The sequence below is a fragment of the Zalophus californianus genome, chromosome 15, assembly GCF_009762305.2.
Source record: "Zalophus californianus isolate mZalCal1 chromosome 15, mZalCal1.pri.v2, whole genome shotgun sequence".
NCBI classification, from domain to species: domain Eukaryota; kingdom Metazoa; phylum Chordata; class Mammalia; order Carnivora; family Otariidae; genus Zalophus; species Zalophus californianus.
The window spans coordinates 30285745-30302835 of record NC_045609.1 but is presented as its reverse complement, the minus strand read 5'-3'; the positions used below and the strand labels follow the sequence as shown (position 1 = coordinate 30302835).

At 38.7% G+C, this 17091-nt stretch overlaps 1 protein-coding gene across 6 annotated transcripts in view; it reads right to left on the bottom strand.

Moving 5' to 3' along the window:
• Positions 1-15839, bottom strand: part of DDX50 (DExD-box helicase 50) — a 37815-nt gene extending 21976 nt beyond the window's left edge. Inside the window, exons 1-9 of one of the 6 annotated variants that reach the window (XM_027596501.2) lie at positions 15657-15811; positions 11991-12102; positions 11789-11888; positions 11323-11622; positions 8521-8596; positions 7970-8148; positions 6390-6507; positions 6086-6271; positions 5453-5598 (exon numbers count right to left, since the gene is read on the bottom strand). In XM_027596501.2, the coding sequence (XP_027452302.1) occupies positions 5453-5598; positions 6086-6271; positions 6390-6507; positions 7970-8148; positions 8521-8596; positions 11323-11376 (759 nt within the window). In that variant the 5' untranslated portion in view covers positions 11377-11622; positions 11789-11888; positions 11991-12102; positions 15657-15811. Of the gene's footprint in view, positions 1-5452; positions 5599-6085; positions 6272-6389; positions 6508-7969; positions 8149-8520; positions 8597-11322; positions 11623-11788; positions 11889-11990; positions 12103-12368; positions 12390-12431; positions 12524-15656 lie in introns of those variants that run through there. The other 5 variants (XM_027596503.2, XM_027596498.2, XM_027596500.2 and 2 more) reach the window with 5 other exon arrangements.
• Positions 15840-17091: the final 1252 nt, after the last annotated feature.

The following is a 17091-nucleotide window of genomic DNA, read 5'->3' as shown; positions in this document are numbered from 1 at the left end:
ATACCAAGTATCTGTTTCATTAAAATTAGTGAAAAAGACTTATTTTGTATATATTTTTTTGTATTTGTTCAAGAATCAGCCTTTCTGGCATACAGTAAGACAATTCTCCCCAAACCCACTTAAAAACAATATACAAATGGCCATCAAAAGGTGAAAGGATAAACAAATTGTAGTATATTTATACAACGTAATACTATTCAATAATCAAAAGGAACTAAAAAAAAGAGAAAAGAATCAACTATTGATACATGCAACAGTATGGATTAACCTCAAAACATATGCTAGGTAAATGAAGCCTTACAGAAAGAGAATACACACAGGATTTCATTTATATCAAGCTCTAGAATAGGCAAAACTAATCTACGGTAGAAAAAATTCAGAACAAGGGTGCCTGGGTGGCTCAGTCGGTTAAGTGGCCGACTCTTGATCTCAGCTCAGGTCTCAATCTCAGGGTCGTGAGTTTAAGCCCCCTGTTTTTAAGTAGGCTCGATGCCCACTTAAAAAAAAAGAAAAAGAAAAAAAATCAGAACAGTAGCTATCTCTGGATGGGGGACTTGACTGAGTAGCAACATGAGGGAAATTTCTGGGATGATGGTAATATTTCTATATTTGGGTAGGGGTTTGGGTGATACACATGTAACAAATTTGTCAAAACTAAACAAATGTACTTAAAATTCTGGGTTTGCTGTATGTAAATCTTATCTTTTAAAAACTGTAAATATTATATGAACCTCAGAAATATACTAAAAGAAGCCCAACACAAAAAAAGTCACATATTATATGATCACATTTACATGAAGTATCCAAAATAGATAAGTCCCTAGGGACAGAAAGCAGATTGTTAATGCCAGGGGCTGGGAAAAAGGGAGAATGGGGAGGAACTAACTGCTTCATGGTTATCGGGTTTCCTTTTGGGGTGATGAAGCGTTTTGGAAGTAGAGAGAAGCTGTGGTTGCACAACATCATGTATGTACAGACACTCAACTGTACATGTTATATACAGTTTATTTAATTATGTGAATTTTGCCTCAAAAAATCTGTCAATATCAAACTCTAGTTAATAATATACACGCTAAAGTACTTATGAGGAACCATGCTCATTTCTGCAATATGAAAGGAATAAAAAAGATGGATATAAGTGAAATATAAAGTGAAATTCATATATAGTGAAATATTAATGGTAGGACCTAGCTGGTGGCTATATGAGTGGTTACTGTAAAACTCTTTTGACTTGGGGCACCTGGTTGATCAGTTGGTTAAAAAGTGTCGCCTTCCGCTCAGATCATGATCTCAGGGTCCTGGGATTGAGTCCCACATCGGGCTCCCCGCTTTTCCCTCTGCCTGCTGCTCCCCCTGCTGAGGCTCTTTCTCTCCCTCTCTCTGACAAATAACAAAATAAAATATTTAAAAAATAATAAAATGAAATAAAAGTAAAAAGAATTAAAAAAATAAAATCTTTAAAACAATAATGTTGGGGAGGTGGATGGGGAGATGGGGTAACTGGGTGATGGGCTTTAAAGAGGGCACTTAACGCAATGAGCACTGAGTGTTACATGCAACTGATGAATCTCTAAATTCTACTCCTGAAACTAATAATACGGTATATGTTAACTAAATTGATTTTAAGTAAAGAATTTTTAAAACAGTAATAATAATAAATAAAACAATGTTGGAGGAAAACTGATGTTGTATATTCTAAATCTGTGCATTTTAACATATATCTCAAAAAATTGTTTTTAAAATGTAATACATATTAATTACAGAGCACCTGGAAAACAGAAAAGAACAAAGAAAACAAAGAATCATTTTGTACCACCTATGACAAAGTCTTGCTTCCTCCCCATTCTCAAAAAAGAATCTAAATCTGATCAAGCCTCACAATCCAACCATCAATTCACAGGAAAATGAAGGTGGAGGAACATGTTAAATAATACCACAGGAATGCAAATCAGCAAAACTGAGACTTTGGGAAATTCATCATTTGAAAAATGATCATTTCCTTTTAACAAAAAATTAGAAGAAAAAAGAGACAGAGGAACATGTCGATTATAAAAGATTTAAGAGAAAAATAAACCAGTGGCAATTTATCTTTTTTTAAGTAGGCGGGGCTTGAAAGTCCTAACCCTGAGATCAAGACCTGAGCTGAAATCACGACTTGGGCGCTTATACCGACTGAGCCACCCAAACACCCCAAACCAGTGGCAATTTAAAGATCTTATTTGGGGGTGCCCGGGTGGCTCAGTCGTTAAGCGTCTGCCTTCGGCTGTCATGATCCCAGGGTCCTGGGATCGAGCCCCGCATCGGGCTCCCTGCTCCGCAGGAAGCCTGCTTCTCCCTCTCCCACTCCCCCTGCTTGTGTTCCCTCTCTCACTGTCTCTCTCTCGCTGTCTCTCTCTCTCTCTGTCAAAATAAATAAATAAAATATTTAAAAAAAAAAGATCTTATTTGGATCCAGACTATTTAAAAAAAAAAAAGATAAGTAGGGTAATGTGGATACTAGATATTTAATAATACTAAAGAACCACTGGGTTTTTCCTACTACGATAATAACTGTGGTTTTTGTTTTGTTTTTTAAAGAATACTTATCCTTTATTTATTTTTTAAAGATTTTATTTATTTGCGAGAGCAAAGTGAGAGAGAGCACAGAGGGAGAGAGAGAAGCAGAGCAGGGAGCTGAGCAGGGAGCCCAATGTGGGGCTCGATCCCAGGACCCTGGGGATCATGACCTGAGCCAAAGGCAGACACTTAGTTGACTAAGCCACACAGGTGCCCCAAAAGAATACTTATCCTTTAAAAATTATATACAATTACATGAAAATGAAAGAATGACTGGATTGCTTCAAAGGTAGGAATGAGGGGCGCGTGGGTGGCTCAGTCGGTTAAGCAGCTGCCTTCAGCTGAGGTCATGATCCCAGGGTCCAGGGATCGAGCACCACATCAGGCTCCCTACTCAGCAGGGAGCCTGCTTCTCCCTCTGCCTGCCACTCCCCCTGCTTGTGCTCTCTCTCTCTCTGACAAATAAAATCTTTAAAAAAAAAAAAGAAAGGTAGGAATGAAGAAGGCATGGGGGTTTAGAAAAGATCATCATTAAAGCCTGGTGATGGGTACATCAGGTCCCTTATAATATTCAATTTCTGCATATGTTCGAAAACATCCTTAATAAATTTTTTTCACTGATACATTTTACTCTTAGAAAATTTTCAGCCAGGGGCGCCTGAGTGGCTCAGTCAGTTGGGCGTCTGCCTTCGGCTCAGGTCATGATCCCGGGCCCTGGAATTGAGCCCCACATCGGGCTCTCTGCTCTGCAGAGAGCCTGCTTCTCCCTCTGCCTGCCACTCTGCCTATCTGTGCTCTCTCTCTGTCAAATAAATAAATAAAATCTTAAAAAAAAAAGAAAATTTTCAGCCATTACAAAATACAAAAGAAAGCTTCCTTTCACTATTCTGTACTATAAGTCCTCTTTTCCAGAAGTGATTATTACCAGTAATTTGATGTTTCTCTTTTCCAACCTATCTTTATACGTTTACATAAATATCTAAACAATCCATTTAGTATTATTTATCTATTTTTTGGAAAATATAGTATAATTCTAGGGGCGCCTGGGTGGCTTAGGCAGTTAAGTGTCTGTCCTTTGGCTCAGGTCATGATCTCTAGATATATATATATAGTATAATTCTATATGTATCATTTTGTAATTTAGTTTTTGCCACTCAAATTCATTCTCTCTTTTTTTTAAAGATTTTATTTATTTATTTGACAGAGAGCGAAAGAGAGCACAAGCAGGGGGAGCAGCACAAGGAGAGGGAGAAGTAGTCTCCCCACTGAACAGAGAGCCCGATGCAGGGCTTGATCCCAGGATCCTGGGATCATGACCTGAGCCGAAGGCAGACACTTAACTGAGCCACCCAAGTGCCCCCAAATTCATTCTTTTTAACCATTCCACTGTACTTATACATTACACTATTGCTTAGACTATTTTTATTTATGTATACATACACATATACGTACATCTATTAAATGGAAAGTGACGTATACGGTACCTCTCATAAATGCAAATATTACCTTAATTCCATTCCATTCTCTTTTCCGTTTTCTTTCCTTTTCTTTTAAGTAAGTTCTACATCCAACATGGGACTCAAACTCATGACCCTGAGATAAAGTCATATTCTCTGACTGAGCGAGCCAGGCACCCCACCCCTTAATTTTTTTTTAAATATACTATTAGTTTGAATTTTCACGGAGTGACAATTATCCTTTTCCTTTATGGTATCTTCTTCTGACTTTATGTTTAGAAAAGCTTTCCCTTTCCTGAGATCAACTGTTCATCTACACCTGCTTTAAATGATTTTATGGCTCACTTTTTAAAATTCTTTTGAGGGGGCACCTGGGTGGCACAGTCAGTCAAGTGTCCGACTCTTGGTTTCGGTTCAGGTCATGATCTTGGAGTCATGGGATCGAGCCCCACACTGGGCTCCGCACTCAGCACAGTCTACTTGTGACTCTCTCTCCCTCAGCCCCTCCTCCCACCCCATGCGCGTGCACTCTCTCTCCCTCTCTTAAATAAATCTTTAAAAAAATAAATTCTTAAGAAGATAGCAGGAGGGGAAGAATGAAGGGGAGTAAGCTGGAGGGGGAGATGAACCATGAGAGACGATGGACTCTGAAAAGCAAGCTGAGGGTTCTAGAGGGGAGGAGGGTGGGGGGATGGGTTAGCCTGGTGATGGGTATTCAAGGGGGCACATTCTGCATGGAGCACTGGGTGATATGCACAAACAATGAATCATGGAACACTACATCAAGAACTAATGATGTAATGTATGGTGATTAACATAACAATAAAAATTAAAAAAAAATAAATAAAATTCTTTTGAGAATTTTTTTGGTATAGGATATGAGATGGAGATCTAACTTTTTCACCTAAGCTTTTAACACATTATCCTGGCGCTATTTTCTTCAAATTGATATAAACTGCCCCTTTTGTCCTTTTCTACATACTTTAAGTCTCTCTCTACAGCTGCCTGTATATCACCTGTTAGGACTTATCTGTTAACATACTTTTCTTCTCTGATTTATTCTATTCTGCTCCTCAGTCTCAGATCATAGAAATACACAGGTATCTTACTGACTAAAGGCAAAAAGAAAGATTTGGGGATGCCTGGGTGGCTCAGTCAGTTAAGCATCTGCCTTCAGCTCAGGTCATGATCCCAAGAGTCCTAGGATGGTGTCCCAAATCGGGCTCCTTGCTCAGCGGGGAGCCTGCTTCTCCCTCTGCCTGCCACTCCCCCTGCTTGTGCATGTGCGCTCTCTCTCTGACAAATAAATGAATAATCTTGAAAGGAAAGGAAAGGAACATTTGGCCTGAACTAGTACCCAAAACTTGACTTTAGCTTCAACAAATTTCAAATACCAACTAAAAGCTACAATCTATCATGCCAGAAAGCTAGCTACTTACTTCCACAGTAGTTGCAGCCTTTTGAGTCATTTTTCCAACAAGGTCAACCTGTTCATATCTGGATTTCATGTATTTTTTTGCAACTTTGTATACCCACTGTGGGCAAGTTGCAGAAAAAAGTAAAGTCTGAGGATTGTCTTCAGAATCTTAAATAAACAAAAAGAAATCAAATGCTTTCTTAACATCCATGATGTAGTCAGCTCTTGAAAAGCCCCCCCAAACTTCAAAGAAATCATAAAAAAATTCAAAATTTGGGGTACATTTTGAACATACAAACTTCATTACAATTATTAAAACTTTCAACTTTCAAAACTGGGAGAAAGTATGAAGAAAACTGACCCCAGAAAAAAGGTGAGAATTTAAGAAGGGACAATGAGCAAAGAAATCAGTAAAATGAGTTAGTAAATCTAACTAGTGACTATAAAAAATAATACATGAAAGAAAGCATAGGAAGCTAACAAACAGTTAAAGGTCACCATTGTACTTTCTTGTTCAGGAAAAGAACAGGTACCAAGTAACTTTAGTTTTGTTAGAACACTGGGGACAATGTAAAAATAATTATGAAATAAAAAATTTGTAACCTTTTAAATATAAGAAAAATTGCTAATGTGTTTATTTTGAATTAGAATATACCAGTTTTGTAGGATTCATGGATAATATCTTCAACTTGTTCAGCAAAACCTAAATCTAACATTTGATCCACTTCATCAAGCACAACATGGCGCAGTTTAGAAAGATCTAATCGGCCGCTCTGCAGATGGTCTTTGATACGACCAGGAGTCCCGACCAAGATGTCAATACCATTTCGAATATGATTAACTGTGAGAGGAGAGAAGTATCAGTAATATATAAAGATCAAATATATGTTTTCACATTATTTCTTCAGATTTAAGTAGCAAATAGATCTTTGCACTACTATCATACATTATTTACTCACTTTGGCTTTGATAGGATGTTCCACCATAAAAACATGCCACACTGAGTTTCCTAGTGATATCTTTGAAGTCTTTGGCTACTTGGTTTGCCAGTTCCCTTGTAGGAGCCAAAACAAGAACCTAAGCAAGAGGTTTAAAAAATAAAAAGATACTTTTCTAAAAACATCTAAATTCAAACTGAGAAGACTTTTTTTTAAGGTGCATTTAAAACTAGGAATCTCAACATTAAAGTCATAGTATTTAAAGATAGAGCACATACACACACAAAAAATTAAAAAATAAAGACAGCACAAATGACAACAAGAACAGTAACTTAGATTTATAATACCCTCCCCTCTTCCTTCAGGTCTCTCTTCAAAACTCACTTTCTCAATGAGGTTCTTAACCCTCTTTTCATATGCTTCACTCCTCCCTTAACTGTTTCTCCTTAGCACTCATGTCATGTAAAATATTTATGTTTTACTTATTTGTTTATTGTCTGTCTCATGCACTAAAATATTAGCTCCATGGCGACAGGGATTTATGTCAATTTAAGTTACTGTATTCCTTACACTTCAAACAGTGCCTGGCACAGAACTAGTGTTTTACATGAATTACATAATTCAATCCTCACAAAAACCCTATGAGGTGGCATTATTATCCTAATTGTACAGATGAGGAACCTGAGTCTCAGAGAAGTTAAGAGTTTTGCTCAAGATCAAACAGCTAGAAGTGGTGGAGCTGGACTCTCCAATGATGTCCTTCTAGCATAAAAGCTTTTTAAGGCAGTGTTGGAACGTGTCCTATTTCTATTACTTGAAGTCTTTCCTAATTTCACCTAAGAAACAAAACTCTCTAAAAAAGGTAGTTCCTGTTGGCCAACCTGATCCAAGACCATTATGACTTAATTATATTAATACATGTGAATTTACTTTCACATTGCAATGCCATTTAGGAGTCTTAAAGAACAAATTACTTTTAGTCACATATCTGTTCAAATTATGATACTGATTGTTTTTCTTCACTTTTATTAACCTTAAAGTGAATACAGATTCTGAAAACATCAAATTTTAGGATAAAATTTCACTAAGTCCTCTCTGTTCTCTACTACAATTAAGACAGATCTCCAGTACCCCAATAACATAGGGACTAACAAAATCATTTCTATAATCTCTTCTTAAAAAGTCAACCAGTGAAATAGATGATATTATTAACTGAATGACTAAATAAATGAATACCTCTTTAGCAAATTCATTGTTTAAAAGCAAAGATCAAGACTGAAAAAAAAGAAGAGAAGGTCACTAAATATACTCACTATAAATATACCTAAAATCAGACATGCTGGCTTCATAACATACATTTATCAAAGACATCTATGAATCCATACACATTATATTCATATGCAAAATAACTACTTCATTCAACTTTACTTGAGATTTATGTTAAAAATCAACTAATTTTTGCTTTAGGATCTAAATTTTTACTTTATGCCACAGAGCTAACTTTTCTATCTTGGGGGTACTTGAACTTAAGATCAGTATATTCTTTCTTTCCCTTTCCATTAGAGTAATGTTTTAAACCTTTTACTCCCTATAATGGTTACCTTTGGTGAGCGGCTTTTTTTAATTGCCTCTTGATTTCTTTGGAGTCTTTCAATCAAGGGGATGGCAAAAGAGAATGTCTTTCCTGTTCCTGTCCGTGCTTGAGCAATTAAATCTTTTCCTTCATATACAGGACCAAAGGTCTTAACTTGAATAGGAAAGAGATATGATACCCCTCGACCTGTAAAATGAGATTTCATTGAAATATATTTAAGATTAGCTTTAGGAAAAAATATTTTTATTTGAAAATGACAAGCCAGATTCCTCAACGTCAGCCTAAAAATACAATACCCAGTGATATTTACAGTTATTCCTACCGCAAAGAGGAATTAAAAAAAAAATTTGGTCTGACACTTCTGACAAATACATACAATTATTTAAAGTTAAACACCAGTTAAAGTATCAAAAAGGATGATGTAGAAATAACTGCAATTAAAGAACAGCTATTTCTCTTATGCTTCCTATATTCTCCTTTTGGTTAGAAGAGGCAAAGATTTTTTATAAAATCCTAGTTGTAGATTTTCAGTTGTATATCCATTAAAATTCATAGTACCTTTTAGAAGCTTTATTGTCTCTTCAGAAATAGGGAAATTGGAGAAGGCGCCTTCTTTCTGTTCACGTGTTAGGGTCTGTCAAAATGAAATCAAAGTTCTAACTAATATAGTTCATATTCAACTAGATATTTAGAATCTTACTCATTTACCGTTTTTCGTTTTACTGAACGAGCTAACAAATCAACTTTAGCTAGTACTTGCAAAAATTCTATAGATTAACTTACATGATACATTAGTGGAAGATCCTTTTAATTTCAAAAGTATCCCTTTAAACAGCAAGTTTACTCAATACATTTTCCCATAGTACATTTTATTTCTTTTTTCTCGTTTTTCATTTTTTTTAGAGAGGAGGGGGGGGATGTGGTAGAGAGAGAGAGAATCTTAAGCAGGCTCCATGCCCAGCATGAAGCCCAATACCAGGCTCCATCTCACAACCCATGAGATCACAACCTGAGCCGAAATCAAGAGTCGGACACTTAACTGACTGAGCCACCCAGGCGCCCCTCCCACAGTACATTTTAAAATTATTAACTCACAAATAAAACTCCCTTTAGAAATACATCTACTACATAAATCAAAATATATTTCCATTTGATTGAGATATTACAGAAGAGCTATTTGATCATCTAAGTCATATTCACAGATACAGACAGTATTAATTGCAAGGTCTAACAGAAGCCTATAAACCAACCTAAAAAAAATTACACAATGAGGAAAGTAAATTGTTTCTAAAAATAAATGTTAAAAAAAAGTTGTTCTATGGCTCTAAATAGCATGTTTTAGGTCACCAAAACAAAGAAAAGTTCCTGTAAGCTTGAAAATTTCTTGAACACATGTAGAGGTTAGCATGACATAATCATTTAACATCTATTGAAAACTTTATATACTAGTCAATGTGTATATAGAACGAAGACAATATATCTACCAGTTAACTTTATTATCGCTATGTTAAAAGAAGGTAGTTCCAGAACCATACACAAAAAAATAGCAGCTTCAGAGACCAGATAAAAGACATAATATTAAACTGAAATTGTAAGCTATTTAAGCAAACCTCAAGGCTATTATCTTAAGATTAAAAAGAAAAAAAAACTTATTACAAAAGTAATACATTTTCATTGTAGAAGCCACATATAAACAGAAATAAAACTATAATCCAGTCAGCTAAAGCCACATTTGAAACAAGTACTCCTCCAAACCTCAGTCTATGCACATATAAATTTTATTTATTTATTTATTTTTAAGTAATCTCCACATCCAACATGGGGCTCAAACTTACGACCCTGAGATTAAGTCACATGCTCTACCAATTGAGCCAGTCAGGCACCCTTAAATGTTTTTAAATAAAAGTAATACTGTATATACTGTATTGTAATGTGGTTTTTTTCATTTAATAGGATACACTGAATACCTTTTAATAACTTATTTATTTTTTTGAACTCATGACCCTGAGATCAAGAGTTGCATGCTCTACTGAGCCAGCCAGGCAACCCCTGAATACCTTTTTAACACTCTTCTACAACCTTTAGGACAGATGTCATCTATTGCATAGATCTAGCATATTTTCTAAAATCAACTGCCTACTATCAGACATTTAAGATGCATAAATTTTTTGCTTGTATCAACAACACTGTGATAAGAGTTTCATACATCCCTGCACACCTCATGATTATCTCTTTAGGAAGATAAATGCCTAGAAGTAGAATTCCTGAACCCAAGTGTGATCTAAAAAAATAATGAACAATTAAGCCTATTATAATACAGAGCATTGTACCGGGTAAAATCCCAACAGAGCAAAAGCAACCCTGTACATCCTGCTACTAGCAATACAAATTTGTAGGGCCTTATTTAGATCAACTCTCTACCATATGTGCTTCCTGACAAATATCAAATTCACAAATACAAAAATGCCATATTTTAAGGCAAAAATTCAACATGTTTTCCCAAAGCTCTCCAAAGATTACACATTAAATTAGGCTCAGATATATTTAAATTATTGGCAACCATCAGATTTTAAAATATAAAAAACTACTGATTACCAAGAATTATTAAGACTAAATGTTGTTTCTTTTGGAGGACTTGAGTTACTGACAATTTATGATACCTAGACAAATCTATGAACTCTGCTAGAGGAAAACTGCAAGAACAAATTGAATAAATTCTGTGCAAGAAAATATCTACTCTAACAGGTATGGGCAAAAGCAATGGGTCCAGCAAAGTGAATTCTACACTAAGCATGTTTTCTACACCTTCCAAAAAAATTAATATCCAGAACAGATTTCTTCAGATCATTTTTAGGTTTCATTTTTGTTTAAAAAATGCAAACAGCTTTAAGATTGAGTTACAGTAAGATCTAAAGATCACTTAGAGTTGCTATCATTACAGAAGCAGAAAAAGCAGAAGGCAAAATACACAAAGTCAAGAGGCTTTATGTACCTTGTTTCAGGAAGTCAGACGTCAATTCATGAGTACTGGTAGGGACTGAAATAACCATAAGAAATCAAGTAGGTGACCATCAATAAGCAATTTGGAAAAACTATTTAGGAACCCAAATGTACAGGAAAGGTTTACATTTGACCATCCCCCCCCCACTTCCACCCAAAGAAAAAGGCAATACAATGACAGAAACAAGGGACAAAGAATAAAAGGCTCATCAGGTTTCAGCTGTATAGACTCCACTGTTCAACTGAGGATACTGAACACTAAGCAGGAAACATTATGGAATCAATTCTAATTAGTCTAAAAAATCAAATTAGCCTGTATTTCAAGGATAATGGCAAATGCATAACAAAAAGTATTCATACCTCCTCTAGTTTATTATCACTTGATTTATGAGTAGAACTATCTAAGGATGACATTCGCTTTGATTTTTTTTCATATTCACCAATATCTCCATTTGACAGATCTTTTCTTCTTGACTTATGAGATTTAGAAAATTCATCTGAAAGTCTATTATTACATCCTTCTTCAGTGTCTCCATTTAGCTTCTCTTTTATTTTAGCTTTTTTGGGCTTGGGAGCATCCAAGTTATCTGTAACACCATTTTCTCTTGTTTCTGATTTCTCATCTGAGTCATAATGGTGCCTTGACTTCCTTCTATCACTCTGTGGAAAAACAAAGAAGCAACAAAAGGGTCACAAGCTCTCCTCTTAAGACTCTAGAGAACTTAGAACGTTGACTCCCCAACCAGCAAAGCTCAATCTACCATCACCTTGAAAAGTTACCTGGTAAAAATCCAGACTGGTTGCTAATGCCAAGCCTAAGTCTCACCTCTTGCTTTCTTTCTCATCCCATTTCTTGCATTCTCAAGACTTGGCCTCTAGCCCATCTCTGATCCCATTACATGATTTAAGGGAAATCAAAATAGCTCCTTTCAGAAAAAGATGAGAACCCGAGATTTGTAAATTAAAAAGCAAACAAAAACTTCTAATATCTCCAAGAGAAAAAAAGTTAATAATTATTGAGTACCTACCCAGCATTGTGTAATGTGTTTTCGGCTTATCTTGTTTAAATCTTCATAACAACCCTATAAGGGAAGTACAGGTCCATAATCCCTTATCCGAAATTCCGATATCCATAAAGCTCTGAAAACCGAAAGTTTTTTGGTAACTTATTTGGAGACAAAACCTCACCTAACCTGAACTCATTTGGTGGAAAAATTTGACTCGAACTAATGTGAGGCTATTTATAACATTTATTCCACTTAGTATGCATATTCACATTTGATATTAAGGTGTTTGATTATAAATTGGGGGCCCCAAACCCTACTGGGGTGTTACCCTTCTAAAAATCCCCAGAATTCTGAATCAGCCCCAAGGATTTTGGATAAGGGATAGCGAACCTGTATTACCTTTGCCATTTTACTGATGAGGAAACAGAAGTTCTTAGAGGTAAGTACTTGCCAAAGACTCACATGCAGGATTTCCTTCAAGTGGAAGTGCTAGTAATCAAGCTCTGTCTGATTTGACAGCCCATGCTCTTTTCACATCATGCTTCCTCTTTGAACTTTGATAATTAACAGGTTAAAGAATATACAAACCAAACAAAACTGTCATTCATGTAAAGCTCAACTGTTATACTCCCATGGAAGGGCAAGTATATGTAATCCTTGAAACTTTTTAAAAGTTTTTTTAGTTAATTAACAGAACTTAAAAAAAAAAAAAGACAACTCTGCAACTTTAGTTTTAAAATGCCAAACTGGTGACCAGTGTTTTAATATGTGCAAACAGCAAGAAATTATTTGGCAATTTAACACTTCGAAATTACTTGGTCAAATGTTCAAAATAAATTACAAAGTAGTTATTAGTGATAGCAAAAACTACCACCACCAAAATTTTCACCAGGATTTACATAAATTTTACAGAGTACTTTCACATACAATTTTCTCATCCATAAAACGGAGGAGATGCTGTGAAAATAGAATAACATATGTGAAAATGCTTTGTAAACAGTAGAGCTTTCCATTAACATAAGTTATACAGTTACATGTTACAACATTTGATCTTTCATTAACTGAACTAGCCCACGTTTCCCCAAACCAACAAGTTCTATAAAAAAAAACAAGGTTATTTACAGAGCCAGCCTTGGGGTTAGAATCACTTTTGGGCCCCATACTTCAGGAAGATGAAGCAAGATAAAGTGAGACCCCAAGTCCAAACTCAGCAATATCCCATGGTGATGAAATACATCATTCCACATCAGATCTGTAGTGAGTGCTTGACACTGTCCACTTCCTCAGCTTCCACGAGACTCTATATCCCTTCCTTACCCTCTTACACCTACCCTCTCCAATGGTTCCTCTCCCTCCTCCTTCTGTGGATGCTCCTTAAGTCTCTGTTCTTTGCATATACTTTCATACCATTTTCATGGCTTCAACAAACACTTCCATGCTTCTTTCCTCACCTGCACTCCAGTTTTGAGAACCTAAGGCCTAGCTCCATAGCTCTACATACCCAAACCAAAGTTATCTTCAACTCAGTGCCAGATCACTACCCGAATGCTGCTTCTATTAGTTGGTATTCCAATCTGCTTCCCAATCTTTAGTTGTCTTTCACAGTTAGAGGAAAATCAACAAGTATTTCTGTAGAATCTACAACGTGAAAGCCACCAATTTACAAGAATGTATTAATATGTAAGGATAGACAAGTATATGGCCATTTCCCTCAAGAATCTTAGGAAACATTTTGGGGAAGACACAAAAGGGAAAAGTGAGCTAACTTTACAAAGAAGCACGTAATAGATGCCAACAGAATGATAAAAATAGCACTGGAACAAGACTTCAAAGGGGAATGAGATTACTGGATGTGTATACTAGAATGTTTAGAATAAACACATAGGGCTCCTGGGTGGCTCAGTTGGTTAGGCAACTGCCTTCAGCTCAGGTCATGATCCCAGGGTCCTGGGATTGAGCCCTACATTGGGCTCCCCCTGCTCTGCGGGGTGCCTGCTTCTCCCTCTGCCTCTGCCTGCCACTCCTCCTGCTTGCACGCTCGTGCTCTCTCTCTGTCAAATAAATAAAATCTTAAAAAAAAAAATTAGGGCGCCTGGGTGGCTCAGATGGTTAAGCGTCTGCCTTCGGCTCAGGTCATGATCCCAGGGTCCTGGGATTGAGTCCCGCATCGGGCTCCGTGCTCCTTGGGAGCCTGTTTCTCCCTCTGCCTCTCTCTCTCTCTGTCTCTCATGAATAAATAAATAAAATCTTTAAAAAAAAAATTAGACACATAAACTAAACCTTGACAGAGAAATAGGATTTGTTTTTTGTTGTTGTTGTTTTTAAAATTGTATTTATTTATTTGAGAGAGAGCATGTGCACAAGCAGGGGGAGCAGCAGAGGGAGAGGGAGAAGCAGGCTCCCCACTGAGCAGGGAGCCCAAAGCAGGGCCTAATCCCAGGACTCTGGGATCATGACCTGATCTGAAGGCAGACACTCAACCAACTGAGCCACCCAGGTGCCCCAATAGATAGGATTTGAATGCAAAAGGAGATACAGGCATTTCAGGAGGAGCCAAAATTACAAATGCTTGGTGAATCCACTTACATAAGGTATCTAGAGAGGTGAAATTCACAGTGACAGAAAGTAGAATGGTGATTTCCAGGGACTGAGGAGAGGGGACAATGGGAAGTTGATGTTTAACGGGAACAGTTTCAGTTCTGGAGATGAATGGTGGTAATAGCTACAGAACAATGTGAATGTACTTAATGCTACAAAACGTAACACTTTAAGATAGTTAAAATGGTAAATTTTATGTTATGTATATTTCACCACACAGAGGAAAAATAACTGGTTGGCAGGAATGGCAAAGTTTACCGTGGTGATAAGGTAGGAAAGGTAAGTTCTCCTCCTCCGGAGCTATACAGAATATTTCCATTTTTTTTGTCAAATGTCAGCCTTCAAATACAGCTTCCTCACCCACCGAAGCTCTGCTGTCTTCTCTGGGTCTCTCTCTTTTGAGGGTGCGGATGGGAATTCTCGGCAACCCCTCTACAGGGTCCTTGAGGGAAGGGACTTACTTGAACTCCTTGGTGCCAGCAAAGAGTGTGGCACAAATTAAGCTCATTAGATACTTGTGGACTGAATGAAAATACTAACAGTAAAGCCTACTAGTGAAACAACCCACACGATCTCCATCACAGCCAACTCCTAGGACTGCTGGCTGTGACACTTTTCCTTAAGCCTCTAAACTATCGAGGTTTGTAAACCTAAGATCTATTTCCCCAAGATTCTCCCTCACAGGTCAGGGTGACGGAGAAGTAACACATATTCAAGGCAACCATCTTTCTTAATCATCTTCTAAGACGGCCCATAAGAACCGAACAGGCCTCGCTGCTTAAGGAAAAAGAGGAAAGAAAGAACAGATTCCGCGGTGATGGGAACTTGAGTCTGCCCATCTCTTAGGCTCCCGCGGTAAGAGCTGAGGGAGCACGGGACGCCGGGCCAAAGCCTAGTGCAGCCCTTCTGCCGGATACGGGTATGGAGGTGGGAATGGGCCCGGAGCGACCTCAAAGGGACAAGGGCTGCGCGAGGGGAGGCCCTGCGATGCTCCGGCCGGGTTGTGACAGACCATCAGATCTGAGACAGGTCCCCTCCCCGCCCAAGCCGGCGCAGCCCAAAAAGAGGCGCGGCCCATCCTCAGCGCACCTTTTGCCTCTCCTTCCTTTGGCTCTCGGTCTCCTCCAAGGGTGCCTCCAGCTCCATGATGTCCCCCCAGAGGAGTTTCCCAGGCATCATTCGCCGCCGCCGCCGCCGCCACCTCCTTCTGGGCTCGGTGGCCACAACCACCTACGGGCGGCAGCAGCGTGAAAGGAAGCGGGGGCAGGGCGGCCGCCCGGCCAGGGCTACGTCACTTCCGGGACACGCACCGTACGGCCGGGGGGAAAAGATAATCCCGGATACTCTAGATTCAAACTCTTCCTTCGCGTGTGCAACCTCCCAGCCAATGAGTATGAGCGATCTCGACTGGCCCACCCTTGTTCTAAAGTGATTGGCTGCTAGGGCAAAACCCTGGCCAATCTCCATAAAGGACGCGCGAACTTATTAGCATAAAGTGATTCGCGTCGCCCTTCCCCCCCGACTTCTCTCTCCCTACCCCACTACGAACACTTATCCTCGGTACCGCGGAGACACTTTGGGGCTTCCCAGCATGCACTGCTGGAGCTGGGAAGGCCCTCAACCGCGGCCGACAGGCGCTCGGGCGCGGCGGGCTTGCGAGTGGACCCGCCCGAGCGAGGCCGGTGGGGAGCGCCAGGCGCCGCCTCGCCATTCGCCGCCGGAAGCTGCAGGCCTCGGCCCGCCCATTGCGGGGTGAAGCGTTAACGTCTAACGGTTTAGCGCGAGGCCGGCGGCCTGGCGCTGGTGGGAAGGGGCTTGGCGGGCTCTGCCGTGGGTAGGTGGGCTTGAAGTGAAGGTCGGAACTGGACAATCGTACCTCAAGTCTTAGCTTTAGTAATGAAATTAGTCCTTGGTTCATTTTAGGTCCTTTTCACACTCCCCACTGACGGAGGGGAAACTAAGCTCCGCTTAAGGGATTTGCTTGTCTGAAGACACACGTTCAGTTAGTGGCACAGTCAGGACCAAAGAACTCCTCTTCTGAATCCAAATTGAGGGCCCTCTCTACCACACCAACCCGAAGGCTTTGTTTCGAAAAGCGTTTTGGGGCAGATGCGCCCATGAAATTAGGGTGAGTAGGAAAACCCCGGAGAAACGTAGCGAGAAAACAAGCCTAAATGTCTTCGACAGATTATGTATTTACAGTGAATTAAAGGATTTTATTTTATTGATGGGGATTAACTGCCCCTAAATTACAGCCTTATACAAAACTGGAAATCTTTTGGCAATGCAGAAGGTTGATTCCTTAGCCTACACTTTTCTTACATCGCTGGTGCTGGCTTGTTGGCATTCTTTTCAGAGCCATTTCTTTATCTCTTCATGATCTCTTCAACCCAGCTACTCTTGAGTGGAGAACAAAGAACCAAATTGAGATGTAGGTGCACTTGACAATTTCTAAGACCACCAGCCTTGTAACCTGAGCATCATACTTGTGTCTTAGAAAAATTACAAACCGCTATATGTCATG